Source organism: Elgaria multicarinata, chromosome 10 (genome assembly GCF_023053635.1).
Source record: "Elgaria multicarinata webbii isolate HBS135686 ecotype San Diego chromosome 10, rElgMul1.1.pri, whole genome shotgun sequence".
NCBI lineage: Eukaryota > Metazoa > Chordata > Lepidosauria > Squamata > Anguidae > Elgaria > Elgaria multicarinata.
In genome coordinates this window covers 25,748,932-25,775,337 of record NC_086180.1, presented here as the reverse complement: position 1 = coordinate 25,775,337, position 26,406 = coordinate 25,748,932, and the positions used below count along the sequence as shown (strand labels likewise).

The 26,406-nt window shown below is 43.9% G+C and overlaps 2 protein-coding genes across 2 annotated transcripts; one reads left to right on the top strand and one right to left on the bottom strand.

The window, feature by feature from the left end:
* Positions 1 to 312: 312 nt before the first annotated feature.
* Positions 313 to 11,850, bottom strand: LOC134404909 (sel1-repeat-containing protein YbeT-like). The gene is made up of 5 exons (XM_063135885.1): positions 11,688 to 11,850; positions 6,974 to 7,115; positions 5,468 to 5,513; positions 2,294 to 2,380; positions 313 to 915 (listed from the first exon to the last, which is right to left on the bottom strand). Exons 1-5 carry the CDS (start codon positions 11,811 to 11,813, stop codon positions 822 to 824), a joined length of 495 nt encoding a protein of 164 aa, XP_062991955.1. The 5' UTR covers positions 11,814 to 11,850; the 3' UTR covers positions 313 to 821.
* Positions 11,851 to 20,565: 8,715 nt separating this feature from the next.
* On the top strand, positions 20,566 to 24,540 carry LOC134405125 (histone H2A.Z). Its single transcript, XM_063136272.1, has 5 exons — positions 20,566 to 20,728; positions 21,731 to 21,808; positions 22,844 to 22,957; positions 23,872 to 24,001; positions 24,086 to 24,540. The coding sequence occupies exons 1-5, from the start codon at positions 20,726 to 20,728 to the stop codon at positions 24,145 to 24,147; spliced, it is 387 nt and encodes a 128-aa protein (XP_062992342.1). The 5' UTR covers positions 20,566 to 20,725; the 3' UTR covers positions 24,148 to 24,540.
* The last annotated feature ends 1,866 nt before the right edge of the window (positions 24,541 to 26,406 follow it).

The following is a 26,406-nucleotide window of genomic DNA, read 5'->3' as shown; positions in this document are numbered from 1 at the left end:
GGGGGAAAGCCAGGAATCACAGTTTTATAAGTTAGACTGTGTTTTATATCTTTGATTAAAAACTGCTATAAAATGGGAGCCCTTTGTAACTGGAATCTACTATAAGCCTCAGACCCTGTAATCCTATTCCTGGTCCTAGGTGCTCATGGGAACTGCAAAACCCGTCTCTAGCAACAACCATCCAGAGCACCCTTGTAAAAGGCCTCCTTGCTGTACAATAAATAATGTTAGCGAGTAATCATGACAAATATATGAGAGAGAGAGAAAGCAGACTGAAATGTCTCATGAAACAAGCATTTATTACCCACAGAAATTTCATAGATCTAGGGCTAGGAACTGTGCCTTCTGTTCAATATAATTATTCCCTTGGTAGCTTGAAAATGAGGATACCATGGAGGCAGCCTCTGTTCAATGTAATTAGTTTCATGTATTGTGAAAGTGCAGCTGTTAAGCCATAGTGAATGCTAAATGGAGGTAATTTCCATTATAGATTGCATGGTAAAGATACACCATGTTTACTCCTGTCACAGCCAACTATTGCAATGCATAAATAAGTTCTATTGCTCAAACAGCGGTCTTAAATCCTAAGCCAATGTGGAGGTCTGTCTTTAATACCGATGTTTGGTGCATCATATTGTCATGAATGGAGATACGGCTGGATATAATTGCGTTACTTCCTGCACCATATGGTAAATCATGCCAATTAACTCTGCCAAGTATAAGGCAGAAATCGTGTTTCCAAAACCAAGTAACAGAAATACAGAAGGACAAAAGCAAGCAAATATGCTTGGAGGCTATGCACCCTCTATAGCCCTGGTCTCTCAAGGTAGATGTCGATTCCTGATGTTCTCCAGAAGATTCTGGGCTTCTTGGAGCCCATGACCAGCAGCCACATCCAGGAGTTTTTCCACATCCCTGGAAGATATGCAGTCGTCATCAGATGCGTTGGCAGAAAAGAATGAGAACACATGGCAGGCAGAGAAGGCAGTTTCATCTTTACGTAGCTTAGGAACATAGGAAGCTGCCTTCTACTGAGTCAAACCATTGGTCCGTCTAGCCCAGTATTGTTGACACTGACTGGCGGCAATAGCTCTCCAGGCCTTCTGAGGTAGGAGATTTTCTTGCCCTGTTTGGTTTCATCAGGAATCACACCTGGGACCTTTTGCATGCAAAACATATGCTCTACCACTGAGCCAAGGCCCTCACTGAGCCACGATTCTTTACTCTCCAGGCATTTGTAAAGGCATCCATCTGTGCACACATAATGTCTAATACTGGAACCAGCTACTGGCTTATTCCTTCCCCATTCTTTTATCAAGTTGCTCCCCTCACATCTGCTGAATATACTCAACTACGGTACTTTGAGATGCATCATTTAACCTTCAGAGAAAAAGGGCAGCAGTCTGAATCATCAAGACTGACATTTTTAGCCTCTTCATACATGAGGCTTAGTGCCACATTGCAGTGTGTGTGTGTGTGTGTGTGTGTTATTATTTAGCAATATATATTTATATTTAGCAATATATATGTATTAGCAATATGTGCCTCTCATTTGAATAATCCAGAAGCAATTTTAATCACACAACTTTCAAAATATGTAAAGTGTGAATGGAACAAATATGTGTTTGCAAAATACATCATACAGGGCCAGCCCTACTGTTAAGCAGAATAAGGTGGTCACCTCAGGCAGGAGGGGTTAGGGAGTGCCAAGTTGTTGGAGGACTGAGCCCTCTAAAGTAGCCTGCTGCCCTCAGGTGTAGTAAAACAATGCTGTCCTGTTGCCAGTGTTGAAGTAAGATTCTGTTTCCAGACCAGTCAGCATGTGTATATATGGAATTGTGGGGAGTGGTTGCCATTTTGTTGTGTCTTGGGCCAGCCCTGGCATCATATGTGACTGGCTGCCGCTCAGTTGTTAGGGCCATCCCAAGACATTTTGCTGCCTGAGACAAAAGATAAGATGGTGCCCTATCCCAGTATCAGAGAAACATTGAGACCATTTCTTATTTTTCACATCTGTACCCCACTCTCAAGTTATCTCAAGGTAGTGTATAGATGGGGTTATCCCAACATATCTTCACAATAACCCGCCCAGAGAGCTTCGGCTATTGGGAAGTATAAAAATATAATTAATTAATTAATTAATTAATTAATTAATAATAACCCTCCAGTCAGCCTGTGAGCCTCCAGTAGGAAGTTGACATCCTGATCCAACTCCACTAGACATTACACCCTACTTTGGCTGTCTGTTTATGAGAGAAGTACAGCATAGGAGCAGAAAGAAGAAAACATTCACCCTTCTTCAAGCATAGCAGTCATATTCTTCAGCTTTCCCACAGCCAAGTTAAAAGAGGAGTGTGGGTGGCCTTTCTCTGCCGCTTGTCTGAAAGACAGAAAGAAGATGAAGGAAAAGCCCTGTTCAGACATTCTGAAATCCCCAAAATCAAGGCAAGTAGGGGATTGTCAAGATGGGGTCCAGGCTCCCTTGTTTGGTTTCAGATGCTAAGTCAGATTCAGTGACAGAACTAGAAGAAGCTCAGCAAAGACAGAGAGAAGGGGAGGAAATTCACCAAGACTCTCCAGGAGTCAGTGAATCTTCCCAGAAGCTTATTGAACAGGAGGCCCAGGTTCAGATACTGTCTTCCCCCTCCCTTGGGAACTGAGCCTTTGTCGGAAGGTGGGAAGCACCGGAATTGACAGATCTGCAGCTGGGTCAAGCGAGTGGAGTTGAGAGGAGAGTCTGAAGTCTGCCAGACTAGCTGCACATCAGAAGTTGGGTCAAGAGGAGCTCCCCTGAAGAAGGAGTCCAGCAAATGCCTGTTGGGCAGAGCAGGAAACCCTCCAGTTAGTTGATAGTCAACTGCCTTGCTTTGTTTGGCTAATTAGGCTTGGAGGATAGCTCCTAAGCTTCACAGTCACTACATGTGTGAAGAGGTGTTGTTGTTGTTACTAAATAAAGACTTTGTGGATTGCATAGCAAGTCTCTGTTGCCTTATATTTCAATAGGAGGGCTTAAAAACCTGACAGGGATGAGCATGCTCCCTCTCATCACCTCCCATCCCTGTCACTGTCCTGATCACCGTCCACAACATAGAAGGTGTCTACCGCAGGAGAACCTGTCCACTTCTCTGTGCTGTTCACACGTTTTAGATCCCCACAGAGACAGTGACTCATCAATGATCAATGGGCAGGCCACTTGTGAATGGCCAAAAATGAGAACAAAAAAGGATGCCGATTTGCATAAAATGTGCATATGCCAATTTAAATGTATAGATCCAGATTTAGAGATTTTAAAAGCTGCCACAGGACAGTCCTCCATTTTTAGTCATCCTCTGAGGATCCAAGTCTATTTTAAGGATAATGACCCACAAGAAGGGAGAGAAGCAGGAATCAGTTAGCACCTGGGCAACAGATGGGAAAAGCACACAAAGTCACCTGGACACAGCCTCCCCCACTGGGGTGGGATGTATTGTATTTTTACTGAAATCATAGTAAAAAAAATTAACAGTGGAGGCCGGTTGCTCTGATTTCGGTGGGGCTGTGAATCCATTCTGGATTTTGGTCAGAACCAAGTTGCTGAGCTCTATTCCCCAAAAGTTGTTTAGCACCATGGATAGCTCCTTTAGAGTTCTGGCTGGTTCTCAGAATGGATTCACACACCCACAGAAATCAGAACCACCAGATGCTATTGATTTTTAAATCTGCATCTGTGTATATAGATTAGCACATGCAGATTTTATTAAAATGTGTTTTCCCTTTTTTGATCTCTTTACATGAAGCTCACTGGAATAGCCACCAACTGTCAGTCTAATTTAATTCACCTGGATTTTGAGAAGGTAAAATGGAAAGAGTAGAACCTTGTTCACGTCCTTTGCTTTTTGGAGGAAGGGTGAGATAAAAAATATCAGTAAGAGCTTCAGCTATTAGGCAGTAAATAAATAAATAAATAAATAAATAAATAAATAAATAAATAAATGCTAATAATAAAATAAAATAACCAGGTTTGAACTGAAACTCAGAAAGGGGGGCTATTGTCCCTAAAATTTGGGGTCTAATTGGTGCCCCTACAGCTGTCTTATAGCTGGATCACCATGCCCGTACGAGATGAATTAAGCATAGAACTAAAAATCACAAGCCCTTAAGCCATCTGGGCCTCTGATTCTCTCTCCAGATGGCAACACATTATTCTAATCCATTACTTTTGCATAAAGGTGCTTAATACATAAACATTTAGTACATGTGTCGGGACACCTTAGCCCTCCCAGATAAATTAGACTTTTCTGCTTGTGGAGTTTTAGGAGAGGGAGAGTGACCAAGGAAGAAGGAATTTCAGGAGGTGCAACCATTTTTTACCTAGGGTGACCATATGAAAAGGAGGACAGGGCTTCTGTATCTTTAACAGTTGCATAGAAAAGGGAATTTCAGCAGGTGTCATTTGTATATATGGAGAACCTGGTGAAATTCCTTCTTCATCACAACAGTTAAAGCTGCAGGAGCTATAATAGAATGACCAGATTTAAAAGCGGGCAGGGCACTTGCAGCTTTAACTGGTGTGATGAAGATGAAATTTCACCAGGTTCTCCATACATACAAATGACACCTGCTGAAATTCCCGTTTCAATACAACTGTTAAAGATACAGGAGCCCTGTCCTCCTTTTCATATGGTCACCCTATCTTACCTCTCCTCCACAAGATGCACTTGCCAAAATTACTCCATATCCACAGAACGGTGAAAAGTACAGGAGCCATGTCTTCCTTTGCATTTGGTCGTTGCAGTAGCGAGAGTTTCTTGTTTTAGACAGTGGTGCAATTAGGTAATTTTAAACTCTGGATTTAATAGTCATAGCTCCCCTCCTTCTTTAGATGGCAAAGTGTATTACTTCAGGCAGACATGCTGCGTTTGAGGCCCCTGGACACCTGCTCCAAAGTCCTGCCTTGAATGCACCTCTGAATTGGACTAGAACACTTGGATCTCTCAGCGTGCCCTTTTAAAGAACCGGAGGGATTTTGATGCAAAATACCAGGGAACTGTTAATTTATTCTTCCTCAGGGCCAGGGCAAGATATTTTGCTGCCTGGGACAGAGCAGCAAATGGTCACCTATTCACCTTCCCAAGTTTCATAGTATTCAAAGCCAGCCAGATTATTTTGTTATGTGGGAGAGAACATTCCATGCTGTAATCCACCTTGGGAGTGCTTCTGCCTTGGCTGAGAAATATTTGAAATAAAATAAAATAAAATAAATGAACACCTCTCCCCATCGCTGCAGTAGAAAAATACAATAATAACAAAGTAAGTAAGTAACAATTTGTTGCCCTTTTTTGACACCCAATTTCTGCCTAATGGTAGGGCTGGCCCTGCTCTTCCTGTTACCGTTTCAAGAACTCTCCAAATAAGTATTGTGGATTGCTAGGGCGGGAGGGGAAGTTTAATATATTGCTAATCCAATTAATCATTGTGCACTTCTCACCTGAACCACTGCATGGCTTTCTCTTCGTTCTTTTCAACACCAGCTCCTAGTAACAAGACAAAGTCACAATCAGATTAGGTTGCCAACTTTTTTTTAAACTGCCCCTTGCTCCTGTGTTTTTAAGATAGGCATGCTCAAAGGGTGTGCTGGGTGTGCCCAGGCACACCCTAATGTCTCAAATAATAAGCACTAAATTTGGGGGGGGGCATTTTGTAGGGATCCAGACACAGCAGGAATGGGTTAGGGCCTAATTTGGCCTGCAAAGGTTCCACTTCCAGCTCACAGAGGACTGGTCTTCCCCTATGGGCACCTGCCCCTCCCCAAGGCCCACCTTCTAGCCTGGAGGCTACCGGGGGCTTGGGAAGGAGGGAGGGAGAGAAATCTTCTTCATATCTCTGATCTGGAATAACAAGGGGATTCCAACTGGGAGTGAAAGTGGCACACTCATGCGCCGGCTGAGTTCCTTTCCCTTCATGTGCCATTTGCTGCCCCAACTGAGTCAGCAAGTGACATACAAAGGAGGCACCTGACCTAGCCGCTGTGCTTGGGGAAGCGGTTGCTCCAGGCACCAGCCAGGTCCCTTTCTCCATGCAGAGAGAGGCACAGAGCTCCATGCCTGTCTCTGCACAAAGGAAGAAAAAAATCGGTAAGGTGGGGGCGGATAATGCAAGGGGAGGGTGGGGCTTTGGGATCAGGGCCCCACCCTCTTAACATCATCTGGCCCACCTGATTGGTCCCAGGAGGCAATCTGGCCCCTGGGCTAAAATAGATTTTCCATCCCAGATATAAGTGATGAGCACACATTCACATCACCATCCCGTGCATTTGATGTTTGGAAGATTACTAATTCTTGGTTTACTGAAGGTTTACAGTGGATTCAAGAGATTAAGGTGAAAACTTTCTTTGGAATATCCAATAGTAGCAACTGTTACAGACTATTGTTTTATTCACTCATTTTCCCTCCATATGTATTCCAAATATGTGGAGGGGAAACCAGGATGAACCCACTAGCTCACCCATCAATTAATGTGGTCAACGTAAGAACATAAAAACATAAGAAGAGCCATGCTGGATCAGACCAAGGGTCCATCTAGTCCAGCACTCTGTTCACACAGTGGCCAACCAGCCATCGGCCAGGGATGAACAAGCAGAACATGGTGCAACAGCACCCCCCCACCCATGTTCCCCAGCAACTGGTGCACACAGGCTTATTGCCTGGACTACTGGAGATAGCACACAACCATCAGGACTAGTAGCCATTGATAGCCTTATAGATCCTGCAACCAGGAAACACTGAAGATTTTAACTAATGACCTTCGACATTCAAGTCCTCTAGGAATGTCCTTAGATATGAAAAGAGTGTACAGTTCAATCACATCTTGATCTGTGTTAATCTAATTGGATTGCAATGTCCCTTTTCACAAATTTACGGCTGTGATCCTGTGCACAGTCAGACTGCTTAAAGGGCATTCACATTAAACGATAACAGCTGAAGTTCGATGTTACCTTTCAGGTATCTCTGTCCTACAATGTGCTGTGCATTTGGGTACCCAAGGTGAGCATACATATGGGCCACATGGAAATGAAAGTTCTCATAACACAGCATGATGTAAAGAAGAAGAAAGATGGAGCCAATGATAGCCAGCAACTGGAAAGGAAGAAGAAAAGAATTGAGGTAGCTAGTCCTTATGATTTTTTACACCAATAACCCATCTACCTTTTAATAATAATAATAATAATAATAATAATAATAATAATAATAATAATAATAATAATAGTTGGGAATAGTGCATCTTCATCTGCAAATTACTGGAAGAGAGAATTTTGACCATAGCTAGTCTTGCGATCTCTACAGCCTACAACATGGTTTCAAGTGATTTCTTCCTTTTGCTCCTCCCTTTCTTTCCCCCAACTCTCTCTCTCTCTGTGTCTCTCTCTCTCTGACCTCCACCATTGTTGGGAGCACTTATGTTTGCACTCTCGCTGCTGACAGTGTAACGGAATGCAAAGTGGACTGAAGAAACTGGTTTTTTTAAACTCTATGCTATGCCTGCACTTTTATGCAAGAACGTTTGTGAGTAAACCTGTTTTATCTTTTCTACACTAAAGAAAGGTATGGTCACCCCCTCATTATTATAGGAAAGCCCTGTGTGCATGTGGGACTGGTAAACGCTCATTCTGTTTTGCCTTTTTGTTTTTGCTCTGCTGATTGCCTTTCTAACAGGAGGCACCATTACCAAATATTCCCATCATAAATCAGACACAGTGCTGACTCCAGGTTTTTGAGGGCCCTCAGGCAAGACACCCTCAGTGGCCCCAACCCTCTAACTGCCATTGTCACCAATTGCTCCTCATCTTATTTCTCATCATTGCTACCCCTTGCTTGCCAGTGAGCAAGAGGTAGTGACATTGTAAGCCTATGCGGCAGGGTCTTGCTATTTACTGTTTTACTCTGTACAGCACCATGTACACTGATGGTGCTATATAAATAAATAAATAAATAATAATAATAATAATAATACTAATAATAATAATAATAATCTACTACTACTCCTTCTCACCACCACCATTGTCTGGGCCAGCACAAGAGGCAAGTCAACAAATAGGTTGCAATGGTGAAGAGGAGGAGCAACTCCAAGGGGACTCAGAGAGCCTTTGAAGCAGATCTTAAAATTGGGGACAGCTTAATATAGAACAAGACAGCCCCTAGACGTCTCCCTAGTTTCAAGCCATTTATAGCTTTATAGGCTGAGACCAGCACCTTGACACACTGGAAGCCATTGAAGATCTAAATGCACATCTGGAACACTCCACTTGGATCAATCCAAGGCCCCACTGCATACATTTTTTGCCGAAGAGAGGAGTGAGATTTTCATCTTGTGAGCCACACTTTGTTGCATGTGACCAGAGCTTAACTGGGCATCATGAGTTCATCAGAAGTAAGCGACCTTACAATGTTCCTCTCAATCAGTGGTGGGGAACCTATAGTCCTCCAGTTGTTGTGGGATTACAGTCCCATTATCCCTGACCCATGCCCATACTAGCTGGGGCTTACAGGAGCTGGAATCTAACAACATCTAGAGTGCTGCAGGTTCACCGGTTCACCACTAGTTACTTTAGGTTTATTTGGCTTTTGTTTTTGGGATCTGTGTTGGATTGGGTTATAGCCAATAACCCAATCTTTTCTCTGTGTGATAAATTAATGGTGAGCCATGTCTTCTTTTGTATAGGTCACTGATGGCCCAGCTTATCAGCATAGTTGCAGGCAGTGGCAAACAATTTATGTAAGGCAAACAGTATGGCACCAAAGAAATCTCCCCCTTCCACAATAGCGCCATCAGACAGCCTCTCACTAAATAAAGCCCGCCTATGCCTTGTTAAGCATGAGAAACGGTGCTTTTATCATACTACACATGGTCATCTTCAATGGCAAGCCATTAGAAAGGGAAATGGATCGTTCTGTTCTAAGCAATTGGTGCCACCTCAAATGAGGCTTTAGAAAAACAGAACATTTGGAGTTATTACTGTTGATTTCGTCCTTAAAGTTGTTCGTTATCTTTAAGTGCATTCATTCCACATGAAGTTCAAAGAAAGCTATTGTCTTTTTTCCCTCATGTTAATTAGAAGGTCAGATGGATAGTAATTGAAAAATAAATAAATATTAATATAAAATAGTGTGATGAGATTGAGGTTGGTCTGAATAATCTTGCTTAGGGTCCCTTTCAGCTCTAGTGATTTTTGCCTCTTAAGATTTCTGTGAGTAGAGCAATCAGTGTGGGTTGCCATGAGGCAATATCTCTGATCATATGACAAAAGATTGTGGATTAGCCCATAATATTATTTAGGTGATGTGTCTTATTGGGAGCTAAGATGGCCCAAGACTTGCAAGACAAACAAAAACGTACTGTGGGTGCCGCTCTGTCAACACCTACCCTTCGTTCATTGCACCACAAAAACTGGTTTTTTCTAGGATCTCTGGTTTTGGACCAAGAGTGATTCCTGCCACTATTATTGAAGTCACTGTCATACAAGGTCCTGAGTACAGATGGGCCAGGGTAGTATCATCATGTCAATCAACTGAGAAGGTGTTCCTCCCAGAGTTGCTCAACAACAGTAGAACCATCAGAAGCATCTCTAGAGCAATCAGGAGCTGATGTTCCTCTCACATCATCTGTGGACTTACCAGAGCCACTAAGGGCATGGCTAGATGATGGGGATGGAGGGGCAATGATCTTATGATATGGTGATTGCAAGATTGTCCCCCTCATGTACACATGACGCGTGACGTCCCAGGAGGAAGAGGACATCGCGCCTGCCTTTTTTAAAAAAAGAAACAGGAGCTGGAGCGCACCATTGCTCCAATACAAAGGTAAGTTTTTTTAAAAAAAAACATGGGGGGGGGGAGAAAAGAAGCCCTGACCCTGCTCCCCACCCCACCCCCGATGGGCATGGAGCACTTGCAGAGCTCCGTGCCCCATGCCCAGTTCCCGGCTCCTCACGTTTACTTGCAAGGAGCCGGGATGAAAACGGGATGCCCGGTCACATGTCCCGCGGTCTCGGCATCATTCCGGGACCATGGGGAAAGTCGGGATAGAAGGATAGGGCAATATCCCAGGGAAAGGGAGGGATCATCCCTCCCTGCTCCTGGGATCCCCTCTCTTGCCTCCAACAGATGCCAAAGTGGAGTCACCTGCAATTTCTACATCCATTAGTAAAACCCAGAGATTGCTGTGTAGACAGGAAACCAAAGGGCAAGCCTGTAGTTTTGGAGTGAGTCTGAAAGAGATAGACAGAGAGCTGAGTTGCTCTCCACAAGAATCCTACAGGTCTAGTGCCCCCCCCCCATTAAAAGCCTAATGGAGGAGCAGTATCTGTTGGGGTACTGTGAGCCTCCACTTATGCTCAAATTGTATAAATCTATACTAATTAAAGGGTGTGGGTGTGTGAGTGTCCAGTTTGGGCCCATAACACATTCCATATACCATTTTCAATCTGCTTTCAAAGTTTTATATCCTGCTTGGTGTTGATCTGGCCCTAGATTCCTGAAGCTTGGTATACATATTATCAAGGTGGGGGAAAGGTGCCATCCATCCCCATTGTTCACTTTTTAAAGTTGAGGGGTTCTCAGTGATGTGCGTGCATTTGCCTTCACAGCCTCCACACTGCATGCATGTGCACTGTGCTACAAAGTTAGCTGCCACTTCCATATGGTGCCTTAATGCAGAAGTACATGCGATGGCTGCACACACATGTACACCAACAGCATCAATGACTTACTGCCTGGGGTCTTCCCCCCCCCATCCCCCCCACCCAGCTTTCTAGCTTCAGTTATAGAAAAAGAATGACATTCTGTCTGGGCCAGTAAAATTCTGGTTGGGTAGCCACCCTATTATTGTGAGAAGGCTTGAAAAGTGCTTTCAAATACAAAAAATAATAATAAAATAAGCCAGACTTCAAAAGTTGGGGCAGGGGGAGAAACATGCATGGATAGTTATGCTGTACAATATGAAAGGTTCTCAAAGACACAAGGATTTCTCATAAGGATTAATAGGGCTGGCTACCATCTAGATCTGGTGCACTCTTGTGCCTTTAATAACAAGTGCCAAAATCAGTAAGTGAAGTTTTCCACAGCATGCATGGAGATAAATATTTCCCCTTCTAATGCTGGATGGTTAACAGGGACCAACTAAACAACTAGAATCAACAGCTTTATAAAAGAAAATGCTACGTGATGGCACAGCCGTAATGACAGAGATAAAATGCCTCTGCTACTATCATCCTATATATTAACAGCAAACTCATTCTCAGAGCGTGGATTTTTCTATAGTTAGACAACACCATCCATGCACAAGGAGGTATCAGCAAGGCTTGCAAAAGTACGAAACATTTTTAAGTGGGGGGGGGGGGGAAAACCCTTAAAAGCATTAGGGTCAGGGAGAGAAAACTAAGGACTGAACATACTCAGTGGGCATGAAATGCTGACTTACTCTTGGGGGTGGGGGAGGTGGAGACCTGGGGGCAGGACGGAATGGAATATCCTGGCGGAGGACATGGCTGGGTGGCTGGCACCTGAACCTTTTGTATGCACCAAATGCTATCACAGTCATGACATAATAAAAAATAATGAGAAGAAGAACAGCAATTCATATCAGGTGCCTTTGAACAGATAAATGATCCATAAAATAAATAACCACCCCAAATCCCAGCTCTGGTCACTCACCTCCCATTTACTCCACTTGGTTGGAGAGGGTTTCTTAATCCTCGGGGGGAGATTCGCCTCGCAGACTTGCTCATGACCTGCCTGGTTTCTTCTTGCCTGCTTCCGCTGTGCCATCACAGATTTCATGTTCTTCCTTGCTCTTGCATGCTTCTTGCTAGCCAGCTTTTTACTCCAGCACAGCACAGCCTGCCTCATCCCCCTCCTCCAACTCCCATTCACAGTCGTATCTGGCCCCAAATCTTTTCTTCTGTTGGCAGTATTTGACATTGCGTCTACCTCTGATTTATGGGCTAGTGAGAAGGAAAATGTACTGCTCATGGAAGCACAGGGAAAAGAAGGCTTTCCTTCTACATAGGTTCATGGCTTCCCCCCCCCCCTTCCAGGCAAGGCTCCTATGCTTTGACTGTGTGATAGACAGAAATCCAACAGGTTCCATTTTCCCAAATATATACATGAAATGATGGGGATGGGGCAGAAACTCAGCAATCCTGCTTGGGAGTGGGGGGAGAGAACTTTACCTCTGAAGAACTTAACACTCCACATTTTTCAAAGCAAAAGTTGAACATGAAGTTTCTCAACTTCACTCTGAATTCGCTCAGCCAACACATGCCTATTAGCTATTAACTTTTTTTAAAATGTCTTTTAAACCTTATATGTTTTTGGTTTATTCCCTACCATTCAGGCCTAGTTTATAATTTTGGATATCTTGCTAGCGATTAAACTATTGCTAAGCAAATAAGAGCTAAACTCTATTAAATTCAAGCAAATATCCTTATCAATGAAGGAAGAGAGAGGAGAGATGTGCACCATTTTAAATAGATTTACAGCTTTCCCTCTGCCACTGTAAAAGCAAGATCTTAAATTAAACTTCTTCTTTTTAATGGCAACCTAGGTATACTATTTTGGTACTCTCTGTGTATGGATGCAAAAGGCTTCTAATTACATTGCCACAATCAAATTAATTATTGTATGTCACTTTCAAAGACCATAATTCCCAGCTTCCATTATTGAAATTCCACAGGGCTAGATGTTCTACAATCCACCATGAAGGCAATGAAACTAATTATTACATTTATATTTTTATTATTACATTTATATCCCATCTTCTTTCCTCTTTCGAGGAACCCAAGGCAGCTCACATAATTCTCTTTTCCATTTTATCCTCACAACAACCCTATTGGGTAGGTTAGGCTGAGAGTGAGTGACTGGCTCAGTCACCCAGTGAGCTTCCAAGTCCCAGGCCAACACTCTAACCAGCATGGCCAATGGGAGTTGTAGTTGGGTAAGGCTAGACTAGGAGTTGGGAACTTGTTTTAGGAGCAATGGTTTTGTGGTGGGAGTTGTAGTCCAACCACATCTGGAGGGCCACAGGTTCCCTGCCCTTGCCCTAACTACAGTGTCACAGAAGAGGGGGACTCAGATCTAGAATGCAACATAAAGGGGTAACCTAATTAAAATCATTCCTTGCACTCCCATCCCTGCTGTCAGTGGAGGCTGGTCACTCCAATGCCAATGGGGCAATGAATCTGCTCCAAGTTTCAGTCAGAGCCAGCCAGAACTTTAAAGGAGATGGTCAAGGTGTGAAATCTGAAAGCTGCATCCTTCAGGACTACAGGCTTCCCTACACAAGCTATAGTCCAACTCCATAATTACACAGAGTGATTCAATTGCCATTTTAAACTATTGCATTTCCCCTGTTACAAATAAAGCCACAGAAATTGTCACAAAGCATGGGAGAAGCCCTGGAGGTTGATGACATCATGTAAAGGACCCACAAACTTAATCGCAGGATAAAGGCCTAGTGTAGAGAAGCCCAAAGTCCTGAAGTAGGCAGCTTTCAGACTTCTTGGATCTACTTTGTTTTTTCCTAGAACACCAAAATCCACCAACCAAAACCAGGAGCAAAAGACACACACTTAGAAATAAGGAACAATGTATCTCTGAGTATATTCTGAACCTTGGAATTTCTTTTCAGTACGAAAACTGAACTGAGCTCACAGTCCTTTCATACAAAAGTCCGCTCGTGTCATGCCATACTTTCTTCTTTTCAGCAGCCTAATGTAGGTAGAAAAAGTTGTTTTGTTGTTATTATTAAACAACTGTCAGTCCAAAAACCATGCCAATCTGCAGTAAATCATGTGTCTAACAATAGATCCTTATCCATCTTCTGCCCATCCTTGTTCTGACAGTGTTTAGAATGGATCAAGAAGTGTCTTTTTTTTATATAATAGTTTTTATTCTTTCCAAAACTTCATACATCAATACAATAACAGAAAACCAACATAATACATAAATATTGAATAACCTTGTAACATTTTCAAATTTGGTAATTACTCTACACTCTCAGTTATCCTTTAACCATTTCTTCATCCATTGCTCTAATTGAAAATAATTTAGTCTCTTTATACTATGCTGCCATCATGTGGTCACAACTGTTTTTAATATTAAAATTTCCAGATGGTTTGTAAAGAAATTAAGTGGATTTTAGCTAGTTTCTCTCCAGAAATTAACCCCAGTAAGACAAGACCACCTGGAAAGATCTATGCTCTAATCTAGATAAGACGAAACAAGTTCTCACAACCTTATCATTTGCTGATCAGGAACTACAGGTGAAAATCAGATGTGCATCCAATTATGATGATCACCTCTTCAGTATTATGCAGCACTTTAAACTAGGTGCGCATTTGGGTGTATATCTGTATTTATTATTTAAGATTATTTGTTTGTATCAATTTCCAGTGGGGTGGCCATGATAGACTCGTGCAGCAAAACCAAAAAAAAGGCCTTAGCTAGACCAGGCTTTATCACGGGGCGAACCCCGAGATCATCCCTGTGCATCCATATGATGCACAGGGGATCCCGGGATCAGAGAGAGATCATCCCTCCCTTGCCCTGGGATAGAGCACTCCCCTTTGGGCCCAGTTTTTCCATGGTCTCGGGCTGAGACCGTGCAACATGTGGCCCATTGCTGTGGTTTGACTTGGCTCCGCGCAATTACTTGCGCGGAGCCGGGAGCCGCGCACAGGGCGCAGTGCTTCTCAGGAGTGCTGAGCCCATTGTGGGTAGGGTGGAGGGAGCGGGGAAATGAAAATATATATTTTTTAAAAAAGCACCTACCTTTTGTGCATGAGCATTTGTGCGCTCCTCTTCCTTTAAAAATAAAAAATGGCAGGCATGACGCCTCTCTTCCTGAGGTCGTCGCGCCTCACATGTAAACGGAGGAGGGATCTCATGTTAATCGCAATGCAAGATCTTCCTTCCTCCGTCGCAGACTATCAGGTAGGTCTAGCTAAGTCTTATGTCACTTTAAGGGCTAACGTATTTATTCTGGCATAAGCTTTCATGGTCATTGTCCACTTCCATTTGATGGAGTGTGGAATATAAAGGGGAGAAAGAAGAGAAGTGTTAGTTGCGTGCTTCACAAGTGAAAAAATACACATGGCCATCAAAGGGAGGGGGGACTGCAGTCTAAAACTATGTCTGCAGTTTAAAATTGCCTATCTGCACCACTGTAAACATGCACGTAGGATTGGGTCTCCACCTCATTTTCCCCAGTGAGCTCCAAATATTTCCTCTCAGAACTGCTAAGGTATATGTTCTTAAACACCACCTATTGCAGTTTGATAACTGTATAAAAATGGTTGAGTTGTTACAGTTATACTCCTGTCTTCTCTCCAAGGAGCCAAGGCAGTGTACGTGATCCCTCATCCTCTCCATTTTATCCTCATGACAACCCAGTGAAGTCAATTAGGCTGAGAATCAGTGACTGGCTCAAAATCACCCAGTGAGTTTCATGGCTGAATAGGGACAAGAATCCAGGTCTCCCAAGTCCCAGGCCATAGCTAGACCTAAGGTTTATCCCTGGATCATCCAGGGGTCAAACCTGTTCATCTAGGTGACACACAGGGGATCCAGTGCTCAGGCAGGGGCGAACCCTGGATGATCCCAGGATAAACCTTAGGTCTAGCTGTGGCCCCAGTCTAACACTCTAACCACCACATCACACTGGCTCCAAAAAAGATAGTCACTGTATTTTTGGCTTTTAGGGGGATTTTTTTTTCTGAAACAAAGTGTGGTTTTGTGAAACAATGGATATGGTGACTTTAAAACTGTGGTACGGTTGATATTTATTTTCTTCTTTATATTTAACTAACTTAGGGAGCAATTACAGGAAGCCAGATTCTGGCTGGACATCAAGGAAAAACTTCCTGACTGTTAGAGTAGTACGACAATGGAACCAGTTACCTGGGGGAGGTCATGGGCTCTCCCACACTAGTGTTCTTCAAGAGGCAGCTGGAGGCAGCAGGCACCTGTCGGGTATGCTGCTATTATTATTATTATTAGTAGTAATAGTAGTAGTAGTAGTAGTACCTGGCGTAACATACAGACCTGGGCATTACAGCGCCATCTGGCAGACCTGGGGGCAGGGAGGTCAGGGGAGGAGGAGCAGTTGTCCCTCTCTCCCCAGGGTTCCTGTCAGCCTTGGGCCGCCCGCTCAGCTCGCATGAGATTAGGCCAGGGCCTGGGCTCGCACCAGGCGAGCGGCCTCCCACCCGGCCACCAAGGGCCCTGGCCGTACCTCACTCATGATCCGGACCCTCTCCCTGGCGTTCCTGTCAGCCTTGGGCTGCCCGCCCAGCTTGCATAAGATTAGGCTGGCAGCCACCTTAGCCACTACACCACACTGGCTTTAATGTGGATTCCTGCATTGAGCAGGGAGTTGGACTTGATGGCCTTATATAGGCCCCTTCCAAATCAACTGTTCTATGATTCTATGAATTCTATGCGTGTTTAAACAGGAAAAAAGTCCTACAACTCCCAGCATTCTTAGTCAATTCTTAGTAATAAAGAATTTTTTATTATCATTATGCTTCCTTAAGAGAACTCTAAAGGAGATATCCAAGGTGCAGAACCCTATCCCCACCCCCCGCCCCCTGAATGAGTTCAGCACTTTGGATAGCTCCTTAGAATTCTGTCTGGTTCTGACCAAAACTCAGAATGGATTCACAGCTCCACCAAGAGCGGAGCCACGAGCCTCCACCAGTCTCAAATGACAGACTCCCTGCAGTTCAGTTGAACTAAAAGTTTTTCGAAGGTCTAAGATGAGTGTACTTGATGGAGCCACCTTGCTGAAGCTAACAAAATCTGGAGCTAATCAATACCTGGGTGGGATACACCCAGGGACCCAACCATTCCACTGTGAGTACCGTGATAAAAGAAAGATGGGCTACAAATGTATTAAATAAAATGTTTTGATACTTATCAACCTGCGCTGATAGTTTATGTGCAATTGTTGTTTTCGTTTTAGCATCCCCTATCCTAAAAGTTCTGGAAAGATTATATTTCTGTTTAGATCAAAGTGTTTTAATACTGCCATCAGAAATGGATGCTCGTAACCTAAAGTCCAGTGATTTCTACCATCAATTAATAGGTACTTCTGCTGGAGAATTGTTGGGAACCATCACATAAAGCAAGGAAAATGTTCACTAGGCTGTAATTTAAAGTTTGCAACAATTGAATTGCAAGACCTAGGACTGTGAGAGTTTAGTTACTTATTAACAGTATTGTGATGCACTGAATTTAATCCAGAAAATAATATGATGGAGCAGAGATAAGAAAGAATAAGCTGCGTTAGCATATATACTTTACAAATGAACACAGCTGCTAGAGTGGTAACACCAGGAGAATGGATTCTGGGCCAAAACAGAATGTAATAAACAGATCATTGTTTGTGTTTCTCCACCACATCCACATGACAGGAAAATGCAAGAAACTTGAACAAATTGCATATGGGGTGGTAAGATACAATGGGTTGACATGATGTGGGCCATAGCTAGACCTAAGGTTTATCCCTGGATCGTCCAGGGGTCAAACCTGTTCATCTAGGTGACACACAGGGGAACCAGTGCTCAGGCAGGGGCGAACCCTGGATGATCCCAGGATAAACCTTAGGTCTAGCTGTGGCCGTGGTATCTTTTGGCAGAAGGAGGGGTGACTGCTGGTCAGAAGAAGCATGCAGAATTTCCCAGAATGCCTTTATTATTGAGGGATGTTATCATATAGTGCACTTTTGAAAAGTATTCAGAGCTGGCCCTATCATTTGGCAGAGTGAGTTGGCTGCTTTAAGCACCTGACTTGGGGTGTCATGAAAGGGCAGCAAATTCTGAGCTATGTATTTTTACGGCTGGGGAAAGCGAGAGGTGCCTGTGGGATTTTCTGCCTTTGGTCCCAAACTAACTGGACCGGCTCTGCCTCAGGCAGCAAAAGGCCGTGGGCCAGCCCTAGTGGGCTACTCCTTCTGGAGACCACGTCTGAGCCATCATGAAGAGAAGGCTGCAATCCTATGCTATTAAATTCACTGGGACTTAACTCTTGACATGTATAATATTATTGTCTATTCTGAACCTAAAGTTGAAGCTCAAAGCTGGATGTACATTGAAATTGAGTGGGGGTGGGGGTAGTAGGATTAGTCCACTGAAGGCTTTGAGAAAGAGGAAGGAGGGAACAGAAAGAGAAGATAAGTGGACAGAACAAAGAGGTGATCAAAACTGCCTGAGGGCTGTGGAACAAACATACTAGTCTGTTTTACTTTCTGATCAGGAAGCAATAGACCATGCCATTCCTTAACTTCTTAAGAGTGGTACTGGGGCACAAACCAGTTTGGGGCAAAGAAGGTTTATCTAGACACCTTGGTAGATCTCTGGATCATTTGAAGTAGATCCATAAGTATTTCTGACTCCCAAGTCTTTTACCAATAGCAATGACAAAAGACCTGAATTTTAAATATGCTCTCTCTCTTTCCCAGTCATGATTTTGAAACAGGCTCCTGTTGGTGGATCTCAGTGATATAGATATTTGTTTTTAAAAATAGTAGCCTTCACAAGCCTGAAGTCTGGTCACCCCTATTTAATCTGCATCATGTTCCCACAAATGAAAAGCTCTCTACAAATGTTCAGAGGTTTGCTGACATTCCAGTTCTGGGACTTGGTACTAAAAACAGAACTATAGGTGTGAGCTTTGACATCCATTGAGCTGTGAATGAGTAATAGTCATTCATAAATGGGTGGTCACTTGAATGGTCAATTTCCCTTCAGGAATGGAAAGTGAGACTTAGGGTGTGTCTGTGTATAAAAGAATACAGTTCTTCAAGGGACAAATGCTGGGAGACTTTAAACTAGGGGTGTGCACAGACCCCCCACTCCGCCCTGCGGGCCGATCTGAAAATTTCGGGTCGGCTCGCTCCGCTCCGCGCCGCTCCACCCATACTCCGCTCCGCTCCGCCCATACTCCGCTCCTCTTCTTCGCCACGGAGCTCCAGCTCCGAATCGGAGCTCCGCAGTGGAGGGGAGTGGCGCCAGGTAAGGCCGGGAGAGGGCGCAAGCGGCCCAGACTTCCTGGTTGAACCGCGGGCTCAGGCAGGTGAAGGACAGAAGGGCGGGGGGGTTACTGGGCCCTGCCGCTGTCGCCGCATGGGCGACAGCGACAGTGGCAGGGCCCGGTAAACCCCACTTACCTTTCCGGCGGAGCTCCGGATCGAGGCGAAGGATCCGCTTTCACCTCGATCCTCTTCGCCACGCTCCGCCGGCCCCCCAGTCCTCTTCGCCTCCGCCTTAAGGGCAGGCGAAGCCCCCCGCTCCGCTTCTAATTCGCCGGTCCGATTAGAAGCGGAGCAGATCCCTACTTTAAACTAGGACTTTTAACTGTTATAAACCGCCCAGAGAGCTTCGGCTGTGGGGCGGTATATAAATGTAATAAATAAATAAATAAATAAATCTTTAGGATGCATCTTTCTTAGCCACCTCTCACAACTGTTTGCTGATCTCTTACCAGACACCACAACTTGCAACAGGAATATTTACCTTTGCGATGCTCAGCTTGCATATTGGTAGATAAGATAGCTTTATTTGGCTGAAAGCCATAACAAAATTATCACATCAATGTACAATAACATCCAGGAACAATTCATAAAAATATCAAGAACCGTGATTAGCTGAGATACAACTTGAGGGGGGGGGGGATAAGTTTTTCAGAGACACCAGAAGGCTACAGTGCATCTAAACCATGTAGCTTTAGACTACAACTCCCAGCATTCCTGGCCATTGGCTATGCTGTCTGGGGCTGATAGGAGCTGAAGTCGAAAACCTCTGGAAGTCACCGGGTTAGGGATAGCTTTTCTTGTCAGGGAAACGGTACCGCAAATTTACAAATCCTACACGCAATATTTGTTTACTCAAATACGTTTTTTACTCATATTTACGAATGCTACACACAATTATTCAAAATATTGCAGGGGGTGCCATGGCAGGAAGGAAAACCCTTTTGTGTTGTTTCCTAAAACAAGGGTTGGGCATCTTTTCAGTAGCAAGTTGCTTTCTTTTATTTATTATTGCATTTCTGTACCGCCCAATAGCCGAAGCTGTTTGCACCGTTTAAAAGGATAATGATCTGTTTTCTAATAAGGCTTTCTTTTGAAAATATATTTCTTCCCCTGAAATTCTGCTTTTTGGTGTAATCGCTTGAAATGCTTAAAAGGCGTCTCTGTCGTGTGAGAGAGGGGGTGCGGGAAGATATCTATTTTGGTATATATCGATGGCGGGAGAAAAGGCGATGAGATAAAGGCGGGCTCCGGGGGCTGGGGACAGGTCGGAGACCTAGCCCTTCACCGCCAATTCGTCCCGCTTTAGACGAGAACAGCGTTTCAAGTGGGCGTATCGCTTTAAATGTGGGCGGAGCTCAAAAGGGCGGCTCGGCACGAGTTTCTCCGAAGAGTCCGATCCCCGTCCCTACTTCCTATTGGTCCTCTCGGAGCGCAGGGAGACCCTCCCCCTCGCGGCGATTGGCTAGCTTCGCGATCCGATTTCCCGGATGTAGGGACGTTAGAGTCGGGTATAAAGGACTCGTGGAAGGCGGGAGTGGACGCAGTTTTGAACTGGCGGCAGCGACGTAAAATAAAAGAGGTCTTTCTTGAGTGGCGCTAGCGTTTCCGAACCGCCTTCCACGTTTCTCCTTCCGGGAGTGAAGCGAGGCCTCATTCAAAAATGGTAAGAAACCCCGCGGGCAAGGCCGGCCGGGCTGCTGGCGGGCGCTGAGTGCGCTCGCGCCTCAGCTCAAGAGCGCCTGGCGGCCGTTAGGGCTACGTGAGCCGCTGAGGCGAACGTGGGTCTCGTGGTGCCAACGTTCTTCGTATTGGGCACGAGCCCCGATGGGGAAGGAAGGGGCGCGGTCTCCCGCGCGCACGATTGCGGCGGTCGGGGCGGCAAGAGAGCTGCCGAGGCGCATGCGCTTCCTAGCCGGCTCTTGGAGGCGGACGGCGCACGCGCCTCCAGTCGGCTGGCGGTGCTGCATAGAACCTGCGAGGCGATGATGGGTGCGCATGCGTGCGCCTCCGAGACTCCGGGTTTGAATCGTCAACGATGGGGAGTTTAGTCGCGGTTGCTTCTCGCTTCTGTACGTGCCGAGGGAAGAGCGCGCAAGCGGTGCAGCCAGGTGATTTCAGGCCCTGGACTTAACGGCCTTACTACTTCCGTTGTGAAGTGTGCAATTAAAATTTCTCCTTCCTTTCTCCCCTTCCCCCACTCCATGCTTTACAACTGGTTCTACGTTGCTGATACGCTGGAGCAAACAAGCGACTGTTTGCCACCCATACTTCGAGCATGTGCAGTTTCATATTTTAAAGTCTCTTAGATCATGCCAACGTCATGGCCGCAAATGGAACTTGTGTCTAATGCCTTGATACTAAACAGGTTTACTTCGGGATGAGCATGTTAAAAAAAAAAGCATCTGTAACCATGTGCATGCCCAGCCAGCTGTCCCGGTTCATAAACAAGAGTATGGCAAGCAGTGTTGACCCCAGTGGGTCTATTTGCCCTGCCTCATCACTTGCCATTATGTGAGGAGTTGCGGGGGTGGGGGGTGGAGCTGGGCAATGCCTCCTACTTCAATGCTGAGGCCCAAGCCTGACTGCCCACTGAAGAGCAGATAGTATTAAGGATGCTATTGCTAACTGACAGTGTCCTCTTCTCTCCCTCTCCCCAATGCATTAGGCTGGTGGCAAAGCTGGGAAGGACTCCGGAAAGACGAAGACCAAGACAGTATCCCGTTCACAGAGAGCTGGCTTACAGGTAGGCATGTTTGGGAGATTCAGGGTGCCTTGTTAGGGGCATAATCTTATATGTTGATTTCTAGGAAGGGGGAAAGAGGCATCTCTACCACTTCATTCTCTGATTGCTGGATATGCTAGCAGAAGTACAGATGAGTTTCAATGATACCTGAATTACAGAAATTATTATTTATTTGATTTATACCCCACCTTTCTACCAAAAAAGCACTCAAAACAGATTACACAATTAAAATTGATTAAAGCAATAAAACAATGTATTTGAATACAATTAAAACATAATTACAGGAAAAAATAAAGAATTAAAACATCCCCCAACCCAGCGGACCTACTTATACGCCAAAGGCATTCTTATATAAAATGGTCTCTGCCTGCTGCCAGAAGGACATCAGAGAGAGAGAGAAAAGTCTTAGCTTCCCTTGGGAAGAAGTTCCATAGTCTGGGAATGGCCACTGGAAAGGCCCTCTCTGAAGGTGCTGTCTTGAAATAAATATGAGAGAAGCTATCCTGGTCCCAAGCCATATAGGGCTTTATAGATCATAACCAACGGTTTGAATTCTCCCCAGAAACAGACCAGTAGCAGTGAAATGGTTTTAACAAGGGAGTCCATGATCCTTCTAACTGGAACCAGTCAACAATCTGGCTTCAACATTCTGAACCAGCTGAAGTTTCCAAACAGTTTTCAAAGGCAGGCGCACATAGAATGTGTTACGGTAGTCCAAATGGGATGAAACTAAGGCAAGTTTAATTGTGGCCAGATCAAATGTCTCTAGGAACAGTTGCAGTTGGCACACTAGGCTCACCCCTCAAATGCTGTTCTGGCCACCACTGTGACCTAAGCATCCAGTTTCAGGACCAAAGTCCAAGAGTACACTGAAACTGTGGGCCTGAGTCTTCAGACAGAGCATAACACCATTCAGCACAGGTTAAATCCCCATTCCCTGAAATATCCAGGGCTGGTTTCTTCTATATTTTTAAGAGTGCCTTGGATATTATACAGTATTTATTCATACCTTGATTCTTTTTTCTGTGTATGTAGTTCCCTGTTGGCCGTATTCACCGGCATCTTAAATCAAGGACTACCAGTCATGGACGTGTGGGGGCAACAGCTGCTGTATATAGTGCTGCTATCCTGGAGTACCTTACAGCTGAGGTAGGAACTTGAATGGGGGAGAAACGATTCCACTCTGGCTGGGTTCGGACGACACGATAACCAACTGAGGAGGGGGGTGGGTGAAGAAGCAGTGTCTGTTGTGTTGATTATTGTATCATCTGGGGGTGGGGGAAACACAACAGGCACACAACTCATAGTACTTTATTTTCTGGAATTAACGGGAGGGAACAATGGGCTGCTCCGTTGCTTATCCGGAGACCCGTTGATTAAGATGTTGTGTGGCGGGCTCCGTTGTGTAATCTTCCCTGTTGAGTGCACTGTTCCGGAAGGTCATAGAGTTCTGTGGCAGGAGCGTCTGAAAGCACCCCGCTGCTCCTGAACAGCCAGCAGAACTTGCAGTGCATGATGGGATACAGCCAGGAGGAGGTAGAGAGGAGCACCAGATGCCCGGAAGGACGCCGGGACTTTCAGCCTGGGACAGGGGGGAGGGGCACCATGTGTGTGGGGAGTACCTCTGAAATAAGGTACTGTGTGTTGCCTGTTCCCTCCTCTGTTGCCTGAAGTGTCGTTTGAACGCAGCCAGTGTGTTAGCTTTTGCATGTAACTTACATTTTACTTCCATTAATGTGATACTACTAGGCAGTAAAATCCCCATAAATGATTAAGACTGGCAATTAAAACAGGCAAAATAGGACTAAACAAATTATTAGATTTGTATTCTACCTCCTAAACTTGCAACATTTTTTTAAAAAAAATCCATAAACCATTAAATAGCTCAAATAAGGGAAATGAGATTTTATGTGCTAATTTGTTTAAAGACAAGGTTGACAAGAGTTGTAGTTTAGTGGTAGGGCACGTGCTTTGCATATAAGTCACTTTTGTTACTGGGTGGGGATTAACTGCTTTGCACTTGTCTGATCTATTGAACTGTAAAAAATAAATAAATGTTACAGGTTCTTGAGCTAGCAGGAAATGCATCCAAAGACTTGAAGGTGAAGCGAATCACTCCCCGCCACTTGCAGCTTGCCATAAGAGGTGATGAGGAACTGGATTCCCTAATCAAAGCAACAATTGCTGGTGGAGGTATGTGCCAATTACAGTCTGCCATAACCATTGTTAATGCTTTTGGTGCCTTGCAAACTGATAAAACTTTCTTCTTTTTCTTAGGTGTAATTCCGCACATTCATAAATCTCTCATTGGAAAGAAAGGTCAACAGAAAACAGTTTAAAGGATTCCTTGTTAATTTAGGACTCTTAAATGCTCAGTTGTCCAGTGTTGGTGGATTTCCAGTGGACTGCATCTGTGAAACACAATTTTGCCTTTTCTGTAACCTTGAAGCTGGAACCCATCGAGCTTTCTAACAAACCAAAATTCTACATTGAAGTCTTAACCTTATTTAAGTGTTACATAGCTTCAGAGAAGCTTTTGTCTGTAGTGGTTCTAGACTGTTTTTAGATTTGTTGGATTTTAATGAGATTCTTGACATCGTTGCTGATTTACAATTTTTTTATGCTTCAAGTTCCTTTATTCAGTTATTGTACACTATAATATTTAACTACAAAAGATTCTTGACACTAGCGCCATTAATACCTTTATGAAATAAACAGCTTTAAATATAAAACTCTGCTGATGTCAGTCTTTTGTAGTTAAACCATTTTAAAAAGAAGCAGAAACAGCATTGCGTTTTGTGTGCTTATTTCCACTCTGGTGAATGAAGTCAATAAATGTTATATTGTTATGAACTTTCTGCTATGGTTAAGCAATAAACATGTTGCCTGAGCCATGTTTAACTTGCTTACTAAGTGAATGTGGTTAGTTGGGTCCAGGTTCTTGAGCTGATTTTAATACAAACAGGATATTTGTTCTAATTGTCTTTTTTATTTAGGGTACTTACATTCCCTGCTGTAAAATAAGTTTAAGTGCTTCTATGGATGTTTTAAAAAGTAGAGCTGCAATTAATGTACCAAGACAGTCCAGCAAACACAACAACATTCTTGCAAGTACTCAGTTTCTGTGTGACCAAAGGCTGCCAATAAGTATGGCTGTACCTCAGCTGCCACAGCGTGAGCATGTTGGTTTGTAATCGAGCACTGAGAAAAAACATCTATTAAGTGCAACAAATATCAAACTAAAATTACCTTAACCACTTTGTGTTTCTGCTTAAATTTTCAAGATTATTCAGAGTTTAACCCCCATCTCACTCAAATTGTATGAATTTATTTTGTTAAGTTTTCCTTGCAGAGCTTGCATTTTGTCATGTTAACTTAAATGGGTTTCTTCTGTTGTGAGGGATTAAGAAGAGGTCCAATGGAAAGTTTGAAGATAGTGGTTCAGATTTAGGGAGTAAAGATTCTTGCCTGTGTTTTTCATAGAAGGTAGACCTTCCTTTGACATGATGGGCTTACTTATCTTATAAGAACATTTAGTCACGGGAAAGCTAGTTTCTCTGGTCTACCAGTGCTATACATTCCATGGTTCATTAACCTATAGCTGGTAAATCTGTACAATCTACAAATCTATTTCTGTTAGTTGGTCAATAATGAAAGGTCTCTGGGTGATCTACAGTTGAGGGACTATACTAGCAAAGCAAAGCTCTCCCTGCCCTATGTTAGCACTTAATGAGAATAATTCTCATATTTATAGAAGGAAAAATAGCTGGGATATGCTTTGGAAAAAAATAGGTGATGTTGAGCTGTGGAGTGTACTGTTCAGCTATTAGAAAAACATGACGTTGGAGCTAAATAAACTGCGTTTCAGTAATAGAAACAAGACTTGTCACTTGAAAAATGCTGTCATGTATGTTCCTGTTGGTATATATTTTAAAAAATAAGGAAATTTACAATTTAATTCCTGAAATATGACATCTTTTTCAAGTGACAAAAAGCTTTTGTAACCTAAATTGAAATTACTATGGAATGCTTCCTCTTTACCTTGCTACATCGTACTCAAAGCTGGTACCTACTCTGCATATGCCTGCTGCATGTGCATGTATTGCCGTGGAATTTCTCACCTTTTGAGACTTAAGAGCTGGGTGGAGACTCATCTGTAAGGAGCTCAAGTGAGTCAAATATAAGCCTACTTTTCAGTAGGTTAAAAACAAAGCCCCCTGCTAGAGTTCTTAGACAAATTTATTGCACCATGAATTTCATTCACTTCATCAGATTCAGGTAGTCCCTTTAGCACAGAAGCATCAGGGGAACTTTAATATGCCATCACCTTAAGAGACCATATGCTTGGGGAGGGGGGGGTTGGGGGGAAGAGATGCACTGTCTGGGTGCCACGGGGGAGGATTGGGCCCTGTGATGGGAAGGATGAACCACTACAGCCAAGGCTGCTTGTAAGGAGCAGGGAGCTTACTTTGAGGAATCTAGCTACACCCAGTAACCTTTTTTAAAAAAACCACCCCAGAACGCTTTGGCTATTTGGTGGTATAGGAATGAAACGTACCAATAACATTACGCTATATGGAGAAGGCATGCAGGTATAC

Bases quoted from the DNA above. Each gene is read 5' to 3' on its own strand.
- LOC134404909 (XM_063135885.1), bottom strand. From the start codon at position 11,813: ATGAAATCTGTGATGGCACAGCGGAAGCAGGCAAGAAGAAACCAGGCA. The intron at 2,381-5,467 runs GTGAGAAGTGCA...TCTGTCTTTCAG, and splicing joins AAAGCCATGCAGTGGTTCAG to ACAAGCGGCAGAGAAAGGCC. The intron at 916-2,293 runs GTGAATGTTTTC...CATATCTTCCAG, and splicing joins ACTGCTATGCTTGAAGAAGG to GGATGTGGAAAAACTCCTGG.
- LOC134405125 (XM_063136272.1), top strand. The intron at 21,809-22,843 runs GTAGGCATGTTT...CTGTGTATGTAG, and splicing joins CACAGAGAGCTGGCTTACAG to TTCCCTGTTGGCCGTATTCA. The intron at 24,002-24,085 runs GTATGTGCCAAT...TCTTTTTCTTAG, and splicing joins AGCAACAATTGCTGGTGGAG to GTGTAATTCCGCACATTCAT.